Below are 10794 nucleotides of genomic sequence, written 5' to 3' on the forward strand. Positions count from 1 at the left end.
ACACACGCGCGCACACACACACACACACACACACACACACACACACACACACACACACCATACTGAGTTTACCACCACACAGCTTATTAAAATGTCAAAACGCACACACATTACACCCGCTCGCAGTATGTGCACTCAGATGCAGTGTCAGTGACATGAATTTAATCCTGAGACAGTTGAAATGCACAATGCTGAGCTCTGGAATCACAGTAGATTAGAAATTACCACCATCACTGATCTGCCCAAACCAAAAACCCTGGCAACAGCAACACACACACACACACACACACACACACACACGCACACACAGTCATCTTTTCCTTCTGTCAGATTGATAGAGTCTGTCCCTTCGGATCCATTCAGCTGGTTGTGTTGTCCGAACAAGCGCAATCAATTTGATGGGATTTGTTTTGTGCTGAAATGAATTGTAATAGCATCATAAGTGCAGCTGAATGGTAAATGACAGTGATGGCAACGGTGATTGTGGTAGTGGGTGTAGAAGGTCTTTAACTGCCATAAAATTAATGTCAGAGGTAGCTGCAGCTCTCAACTCCGTAGCACTTGCATTGATTGTGAATAATTTATAAGTGTGTGTATTATTTTGTGTATTACTAACGGATTTGGCAGGTGACAACTCAACCTGAATCAATAGAGAAATAGGGTGTGTGTTTTACCAGGTTCACCTGAATCTAAAGACTAGTATTCCTCTTTTCTCTTAGTGAGCAATGAGGTTACATGTACTGTTCTTTATCTTAATCTCCTTCAGAGGCCATCAATTCATTTGGTCCTAATCTCATCTCCAGGCACTCTGCTGTGACAGTGGTGGCCTTGTGTTTTTCTATCCCGCAGTACTGTAGCTCGTGTCTCAGTTGAGTTCAAAAGACTCGAATTTCAGCTAAAAGTGGTTTGTCTCATTATGTTCAAACTTTAAGGGCAAACCTTTGCTGAAACTTAAGTTTCCATTGACATCTTTAAAACAACAAAGACTCGCTGATATTAAAAGGGAATACCGAATCAAAAAAAAAAAAGTACTCCTTCAAAGATATTAATGGTGGTGGAGTGATCAAGCGCTGTGGATTTATATAACTAAATAGACATTTCTCACTTTACTAAAAAGTACACTAGAGAGTGACTCAAAAGGTGCGTGGGAGAAAAAAGAGGGGAGGATGGATTACAGCAAATTTTATAAGCGGGACAATCTCACAACGTCACTGCTACATGGCTAAGGCTAAGGCCTGTTGAGCCAACAAGATGCCTCAGGCTTTGGATATCTTGTCCCTTTTTAAAACGTCAAGCAAACCTATTAGGAATGAATTTGATCATCAGCTACAGTAGGATTGTTGTTTCAAGCATTGTTTTGTTTTTTCTAGTGACAAGTGGTCTGCAAATCTCTTAAGCCAAGACCAACCACATATGTATCTCAACCTTTCCTCTAATAGATCTACAGCGCTCTAGAAGAGAAGATTTTTTCTGATTTTAAGTTTGGCTAGTTTGCATTTGGTGATGTAAAAACCTGTGTGTACGTGCCTGTGTGTAGACAGATTTGTGGAAGAGGTCGGGAAGGGTAACATAAACAGGCTTATCTCTACTCGTTAGGTACAGGAGATAAGAGATGCGGAGGGAGACGCTGCAGATTTGCGCTGTCATATTACCTTCCCAAACAAGCAAATCCCAAATTACACTGGTGATGGAGTGGGATGACAGGAAAGAGGGATGATGGGAGAGATAGAAGGAGAGGGGAGGAGGCAGAGTTAATGCAGCAAAAGCCCGGCCTGTGCTGGGATGCTTAGGATAGGCCAGCATGTTAACCTTAATCCCCTTCAGGGAGAGACGTAAATACACCGGAAGAGAGAACACGGGATTGAGTGGAAAAGAGATGGATGTGAGATCTTTGTCTTCTTTCCTTCATCCCCTCAGTGTGTGTGTGTGTGTGTGATCAGCCAGTTGCGGGCAGCAAGTGGGAAATCCCTCTGTACTTATCTGAAGCCAGCATCTAAATCACAGCCTCCATCTCACTTGGATCTTCCTGCTCCTTCACCCTTTTTTTCTTTTTTGATTTCTCTCTTATCACCTCCTCCTTCCTCAATGTCACTCATTGTTTGGACCCCGTCATCTCGAATTGACTCATCTCTCAAAGAATCCTCTTTCAGTACTCCCTTTTCATTTCAGCTATCCCATCAGTGACTAATATGCGTTAGGTTTGTTCAAGGAGTGCTGATCAGTCTCTAGAATATATATATATATATATATATATATATATATATATATTTTTTTTTTTTTTTTTATTGAAAGTAGTTTTGCAACCGAAATGAAGAGAATAAAGGTATAACTTCCACCACTGGCTGCAGAGCTATGGCTTGTATTTAGCCATGCATCTTAAAGTTCCAGAGATTTTGGTGATATTTTCATCTTGCTGAAGTGGGTCTATGGTCATTTCAGCAGTTTCAGCAAACCATCCAAGCTTATCTCCTCTTCCTTCACTCCCACTCCATCCTCCCCTCTCCTCTGTGCCGTGTGGGAGAGTGTTGGTCTATGGTTGACCAGCTTGGCCAGGCAGGCATGGGTGAGTAATGGAGGGATCACATATAGGAAGGAATAGATGCGTATCTGACTGTATGATCACTGCATTGATTGCCTGACCAAAATGGCGCTGACCTTTAACTTTTTTTGTTAGAACTGGGGACCAAACTCAGCAGTCACAGTAAAGAATAAACACCATATGGTTACACTGGAGATACAGATCAGCTCTCTGCAGTAGATTTGGTGTTGTGTGTGTGGGCCAACCATTTTTTTTTTGTCTATTCTTCTGTTAAAATATGGATGTAGATATGTCCTTGTGTGTTTCATGTGATGTTTGTCTTGAAAGGAAAGGCAGCAGGGCAAAAGGCATGCTGCAGACCTGTGTGTTTGTGTAAATATCTCAGACTGTGATGAGGATGCCAGTTGCTTCTTGTGCGTACATGAGTGTGTATTTTGTTTTTGCGCAGGTCTATGGCCTTAATGTACTCCATATGTGTGTTTAAGGGATGTATGTCCTTGACAAAGAGCTGAAGAGATTTAAACAGGCACACACACACACACACACACACTCTTTTAAAACTCTCTCTGTCTGTCTGTCTGGGCTGTTTCATTAGTGCAAGACATGGCTGGTGTCCAGTGCCAACACCGAGGGCACGCTCTTGAGTCATTCACACACAAGCACTGAAAACTCAATCCCTAAAATTGGCCTCTTTTCCTGCAGCTCTCTGTTCTCTATCAGAGGTTATCGGAAAAGAAGGAGCCACTTTACACCTGAAACCGGCTGAGTGAAAATGACTTTAGTTGGATAATGACGCCTGTAAGATAAGGCAAAAGGGAGGGGGGGTACCTATAGAGTTTAAAATCCCGGCAGCGAAAATGGAGTAGGGAGCGGCGTGCCAATAAACAGACACAGCACTGGATTGAGGAAGCAGTACCACAAAAACCACTCAAGGCCAGCCAGGCAGGTATCAGTCTAGAATACAGTAAATGTGCCCTGTAGCTGCTCAGTACTTAGATTTTAAAGCGACACAGCACCACCATGTGGCAGATGGTTTACCCTACATATATTTGAATTTATGTGATTAGATGTGATGTGTTTAATGCCAAATTTCAGTTCCAACAGTTGGAAATCTATTAGAGCCTGTATGCCTGCTAGTACTTCACATACAGTCAGTCTCTTTAGCTTGGGATTTTGTAAGACACCCTGGTCTTTTATTCTTTACTGTTTTTCTGGGCAAACCACCCCTCCATTGCCACTGCATTAATAATTGGAAAAGCACCCCTTTTAGAACCATCGTGACTTGAAAATGCCGCATTAAAATGTTCACCACACTTTTTAATGACAAGCCAAAGCAAAATCATACTAATTATTTAGTGTTGTGTATTTTGAGTTCAAACTCTATATTTTATACCTGGAAGTCTGTGTTTTATTGGTGAACAGAAATGTACGTAAGTGTGTTTCACAAGCTCATGGTTAAACCCTTTTAAGATTCAGACTGTTGCATGAATAATTAGTTTTATTTTTCCTGCAGCCAAGCCTGAATTTATTCTCCAGCACAATAGCTGCTTGTCCTCGTCTCCTTATTACAGAAGAAATCATCGACTACCTTTTCTCTTTTTTAAGTATTTAGTATTTCAGTTGATATTATAAATTGTTTTTTGTTTTATAAGATTTCTCTTGATTATTAGAACAGACAGAGTTGTTTCACTTTACTCTAATTCAACCTTTATGTAAAGGATGTATGTTGGAAATATCATTGTGCTTATCAACATCCTAGAAAATATTTAGTCTCATACACAGTACTAATAATATCTCAGTCAACCTATACTTATATACAACTACATTTTGCAGTAAAGAAAATGTCCTACAAAGGCGTCTGTTTAGCTCACCTGGTAGAGCGGGCGCCCATGTGTAGATGTTTACTCCTCGACGCACAGGGCTGCTGGTTCAACTCCGACCTGCAGCCCTTTGCTGTATGTCATTCCCCCTTTCGCGCTCCCCTTTCAAGTCTAAGCCGTTCTACACAAAAAAGCCCTAAAATCCCTCAAAGAAATCTTTATAAAAATATTCATACAAATTCAGCCTGTTGTATGTTACATGCAAATCTAGCTATTACAGCGCGCTGTATAAAAAATGTAGTTTATACAGAGAGCCTGTCTAACAAAGCTACAGTGGTTGTTAAAATACTGGGAAGGTACTTCAAGCAAAAATGTAATTCATGTTTGATTTGAATCTTAAGAAGTAAACACATAACGAATAAATGAACCGCGTATTCCAGTCCCTGTATGAGTGCTGTGGCAGTTTGTGTCCCTCCAGAAGCAGAAAACTACTTTAGATGCAATGAGGCCACCGCACGTTGGTTTTACGCTGGGGGACAAAACAATGGAAAACTTATTTGTACCCCACAGAGTTAATCCAAACAACATAATTAACTCAGTTCACCCCATCAAAAGAAGATTTCATATTTGCTATATCCAGGGAACCCCTTTTATTGCATTGTTAAAGAGTTGGCAAGCGTAGTGGTTATTGTTGTGACTGTGCCGATGAAGGTGCACATTGTGCTTTTGATATTGAAGGTTCAGAACCACTTTGATTTTTTTTTAAATGTCATGTTTTTATTTTGTCATTCCCATGATTTCCCTTTTCAAAATAAATGTTAATAAAGTCCATTGTGTAGAGGTTCACAGAGACCTCCAAATATGGGTTTTGTGAATTGCTTGGCATGATAAAAAGTATAAAAGAGAGCTGAAAAGCAAAGCTAGGGTACAGCCAGGGTCAGCGGTAATAGATGATGTGCTGGGTTGTAATAATTAATAAAGAAATAGATGATCATTGGGAAACTTTTGTAAGTGCAAAAGAATGAAAATTATTTTTAGGACATATTCAAAGTAGTCTATTGTTAGACGAAAATTGTAATTAGAGGACTAACAACATTCAATCATGACCCTTCCAATTATTTGGACTAGGGTTTGTTCTCATCAAATGAGCCTCAGAGCCTCTCTGCCCTTTAACGCCCTCTCATTAACATAATCCCCTGGGATTTCTGGGGGATAATGAGCCAGGTTGCACCTTCAGTAAACACACAGCAAGCGTGCATGTGGGTTCAGGTTCCGTGTGGTTGTGGTTCATTAGTGGAACCTCAGATAATTCCTCTGGTTCATCTTAATCACCCATGTGACTCAACACTCCAATCAAGACCCTTTCTGTACTTCACCAGCACAGTGTTTCATGTAGCCCACACACACACACACACACACACACACACACACACACATTGCTAAGTCTCTGTTTATTAAGGCCACTCTTTTTATTATAAATCCTGTGTCCAACAGTTTGGAGTAACTTTACTTCTCTTACATGCAGACTTCTATACTATCTATCTAGTATCTAACTAGATAGAATGTAGGATGTAAATGTTGTAATGTAGTTTTTCAGGAGATAACCCCACAAATTTAGGGCTAACCCTGCCGTAGAGCACGGCCAGCAAGCTCTAGACTAAAGTCGGGGTTAGCCTACTTGGATTGGGCCAGTGTGAACGCTTTCTTAGCCTGGGGCTAACAGCTCCATTCCAGTTCTTATGCTAAGCTAAGCTAACCGGCTGCTAGCTGGAGTTTTAAATTAAATGGACAGAAATGATGATAGTATCAATCCTCCCACCTAACTCTACTCCAGAATGCAAATAAGCATTTTTCCCAAAATCATCCTTTTATTGTTGCTTTTTCTTGTAAAGCACTGCAAAGTTCTTCCTCCTCCCCTTTAAAAGAAAGGCGATTTAAATGTAACAATCACTGGTTGAACTGCTCACAACAACCATGCGTGATAAGGGGTTCAGGGTGGACATGGTTTTATTTTGATGATTCATAAGACCAAAAGGTTGTAATCCATTTGGTTGAATAAACAAGGCTTTGTTATGGATGGACTTTAGCAGTACCGTCCAGTTAAAAAAGGAATTCATGTCCACTTTGAATCTTGTTTAATGGTATTGTCTGTCTTCTGTTTTTCGAATTTTTCCAGAAACTCGTCTTCCGGAGAAGGGTGCTACTACAGGCGGCATCATAGGAGCCATCATTGGAGTCGTAATACTCTTGGCCATCATTGGAACAATCATAGCAATGTACCACAAACACCGTAACAACAAACTCAACGGAGAGTGAGTATCTGTTTGACTAAATAAGTTTGGATGACTACAGTTTACTTCAGTTCAATTCACTAATATTTTCTTCTCTTGTCTGGCTGTTTGTTTTGTGTTTTTTTAAAATCAGTTCATTAGATGAAATGCCACGCTGTTTGTCTCATATTATTCTAATTCAATAGACAGCTGTGTGTGTTTGCATTTCAGTGGTCCTCCCAAGTACAAGCCCCCTCCCCCCAAGAAGACCACCATTTCCGCTAGCAAAGTGAGTCACCTTCGACAAAAGTCAGGACAATCAGTATCAATAACCAGACAACTGTTGTTCTACACTTTAATAAACTAACTTACTTATATCTCCTAAAATAATCTGTTGAATATTTGCTCAGCAACTGAACACAGGTTATGTCCCTGTGATTGAGGACGGACCTCTGCAAGACCAATACTACACTACCCAGAGTGCTGAGCCGGTCACGGTAAGGGAACATGTTTGTTAAAAAGTAAAACCTTTCTTAACACTGTTGGATCAATCTAGAAGAGATCAATCTATTAATGCAATTACATGTTGTGCAGCCAACCTTGAAAGTGCAGAAATATTGTCTTTCAGGGAGAGAGAACACATTAGAATTATACTGATAAACATTAAATATTATGCAGTGTGTAATTAACACTTACCTTGTTGCACAATGTGCAAAAATTGTAATCCTATCCTAAGTTTTTTAGGGAACATTAAGGTTGATTGTTTAAAAGTTTAATGAAAAATCCACATTTTAATAACGGGGGGCTTCATGTATAAAACACTGCGCAGCTCTCATTCCAGAGATGTATGACATTTTTTGTATACATCACAAAGTGTCCGGGTAAACCAGCAGACACAAACTTTTCGTGCGCACGCAACATTTATACATGAGGCACCTGATCTTTAATTTCTTATGTTGTCAATTTGTGGTGTCATAGATACATTAAGTTGTGTTTTTTTAATTATTTCTTTTATTTTACCTTTTTAGCGTTTTAGTTTTCTCAGACTCCAGTCTGTGGCGTGTGAGATTTCCAAATCTGTGCTCTCTGCTCAATATTAACTGGAGTATGATACAAGTTATTGGGTAATACAGTGTCACTGCACAGCGGCTGTAGTGTTAGAAATACACTGGTTAGCTTCAGGACACAGCTTGAGTTGGACACAATAACACTGGTCCACTTTTGTAGTTCAGGTTTTGCCACAATGCAAGATAGTGATGAGTTCACTGCTAGGTTTTAGCTTTTCAAGCCTTCCTTTTATATATATCTTTTGTCTTTTGTTTCACTCATCGAGCCAAGTGGGTAAACCATTTCTTCGATTAGTAGCCTACTTGAATAGTTCAAAGTCAAATCATCAGACGTAGATACGTCTTTACCTTAAACATGGACAGAAAACTGCTGCATCATGTTTTAGCCTTTCAAGGTAAAAAGAATCCTGAATACAAAAATACCTTGTGCACCAGATGCTTTTGAAACAGCAACGAGAAGGAAAAGACTTTGTTATTAAAACACACAGTGTTTGTTACTGATTGAGCGGAATAGAAATGAAGGCTGACATATGTACTGTTGCCTTGTTGCTGGCAGGACCTGGATGCCTACCATGGCGATGATGAGAATGACGATGTGAGGGAGCATTATCACTCTGCTGCCCCCTCTGGCTGGGATGATCCCGGAAACAATGAGGTCCCTCCTCCTTACATGCGCACAGACAGCGACCCCCAGGACTATCATCAGGGCCCCAATGTCAAACGTGGGGAAAGCTTTGTGTCGTCCGCCATGTTTGTGTGAGAAGACAAAGATGAGGCGTGTGTGTTTGTGTGTGTAAATATGTGTGCATGTGTGAGTGCATGACTGGGTGATTGAATATTTCTGCGGGCTTACATGAGAAAGGGATAGCTTGAGTTCTGTGAATGCAAAATGTGAGGACGTGCGAATGTGAATTTTATGCTTAGCTATGAATTCTGAGGTCTGTGCTGCAAAGACAGAGTTCTTTTTTACCATTTTGTTTAAGAATATTTTTCTGTGAACAGGTTGCCGGTACAATGAAATAATTGGGTTCAGTTTTTTGTTGCTTCTTTTGAAAATGTAGCCATTTTTAAACCTTGATCAGCTTGAGACAGCATAATATAAAATGTTGCTAATGTACTATATACACAACTGTGTGATACAGTTGCAGGGATGTATTGAAACTGTTAATGTTCAAATGTAGATAAAAATCAAAGACAATGTTTTAAATGCCATCTGCTGTGTGTAAATGTTACATAGAACATAGTCTGGACATGAACACATTTTAAGTACACTGTTGCATTACAATCACATTAGCATGTTTCCACTAAACTGCCTTGCATTTTTTAATGTGGAGTATCACACACATTATGGTTAGTTACATAACTTGGTTAGCAGAAACACAATGCATGGCTACTACATGTTGCCTCTGTCTAGTCCTAACTGTCTGTTGTTCTTGGTTTACAAACCCAGCTGGGATGAAGTTGGTGTAAAGCAGGTGTCCTGTGGAGAAGCTATTAGCTGCAGTTAATCCGGCAGCGCCGAGACAAGACTTACAAGCCGTAATAGCATCAGTGTGTAAACTGCATCAAGGGGGTAACTGCAGTAGCTATACTCTATTTGTGTAAATGTTTGATTTAAATTTTTTGTTGTCTTCTGCATCTGGCCTTTCCTTTCCTTGTGAAAATGCAGTGACACTTGGTTCACCTCAGGTGGAAGGTGAACCTAACTTGAGATCTAGCAACTGATAAAACTTGATTTGTCTGTAGTCTTCTTGGCCTAACATTTGATTTTTTTTTTTCTTGCATCCATCCATCCTCCCTTTTTGTGGATATCTGTTACTTTTAAAAATTGTACTTTTTTTTAATTATTCACTTTTGTCTATGAGCATGCTCAAATGGATTAGGATAAATCTGGATTATCTCAATGGAATCAATTGCAATTCATCTGCAGTGAAGGATTAGTTCTACATGGAGTTTGGACAGGACACAGAGCCTGATAGTAAACTATGTGTCCAGTCACTATCAGGGTCAAGGGTTAAACAGGTTAGTAATACTTAGTCCATCATTTTTCTTCTCAATCACAAACCTAAAGGTGTCTTTTGAATGTCAGTGCCAACTGGTATATTTTATCAAGTAGCCTTTTGAGAAATGTGATCTATTTTCTCTTTTACTCAATTAAGATGTTAATTTTAATCTGTTAATTTTAATCTGTTTTGCTCTTTGTGAATTATATTTTGAAAGCCATCTTGACGGTTGTTGATTCAATAAACATATTGTGATCCGGGTAAAGAAGTTAACTAGATTAGATCATTTCTTCATTCTTTGCAGCTGCAGATGTTTCACCACAGTTGTAATTCCACCATTTTACCATGTGGTAGCAGTATGGACTGAAAGTATAGGAGGGTTTAGCACAGCCGAGAGTCCCTTCTAGGACAAGTACATGCTAGCATCTAATGCAGAATATTTTGGGGGGAAATACGGAGCGCTTTAGGTATGAAGGAGTATTGTCCCTTATTACATTTATCAGTAAATCACAAGGTAGAGTACAAGCACAAAAGCACACTGTCAGACTACAGCTGCAGTACCAACAGATGTCCATGCAAGGGCTCTAGAATTGAAAGGCTGAAATTGAGAGAGGCTTTAGCACACCTGATACAGAGGCAGGACCTTGTTCTCTGCTTCCTCCGCTCATGTCTGACTCATCTATTTCTATCTTAGGCTGCATTTCCTCCAATCCCGTACTCACAGTCCATGAAAATGTCTACTGGCACGAGAACAGGACAATTTTTAGATCTGCGTGATTCATTTCTAGCACTGAGAATGCACCAGAGGAGCCCAAAAAGTCCATTCTATTATATAATCTTGTATATCTTATATAGTGACTATATAAGGAATACTTACCTTGCCTTTCCGCACCACTGACGCACTCGTTTAAACCATAGACTGTTAATATACTAAGTGTTAATATATAGTCTATGGTTTAAACCAATTGTGTCGTGCAGTTTATCCATAATGAGTGCAGCAGTGTCCTGATGAGCCAGGCCTGGTGCAGACTCGCCTCTCCTACTGCAGATAAAGGTGAGCCTTTACTAGCAGCCCACCATGACTCAGCAGTCTGC

The 10794-nt window shown here is 39.9% G+C and overlaps 1 protein-coding gene across 2 annotated transcripts in view; it reads left to right on the plus strand.

The window, feature by feature from the left end:
• LOC117946230 (nectin-2-like) overlaps positions 1-9972 on the plus strand; it is an 80589-nt gene extending 70617 nt beyond the window's left edge. The window contains exons 7-10 of one of the 2 annotated variants that reach the window (XM_034874229.1): positions 6536-6671; positions 6840-6918; positions 7040-7126; positions 8253-9972. In XM_034874229.1, coding sequence (XP_034730120.1) covers positions 6536-6671; positions 6840-6918; positions 7040-7126; positions 8253-8456 — 506 coding nt within the window. In that variant the 3' untranslated portion in view covers positions 8457-9972. The remainder of the gene's footprint in view (positions 1-6535; positions 6672-6839; positions 6919-7039; positions 7127-8252) is intronic. The other variant, XM_034874230.1, reaches the window with a different exon arrangement.
• The last annotated feature ends 822 nt before the right edge of the window (positions 9973-10794 follow it).

Source organism: Etheostoma cragini, chromosome 6, assembly GCF_013103735.1.
Source record: "Etheostoma cragini isolate CJK2018 chromosome 6, CSU_Ecrag_1.0, whole genome shotgun sequence".
NCBI classification, from domain to species: domain Eukaryota; kingdom Metazoa; phylum Chordata; class Actinopteri; order Perciformes; family Percidae; genus Etheostoma; species Etheostoma cragini.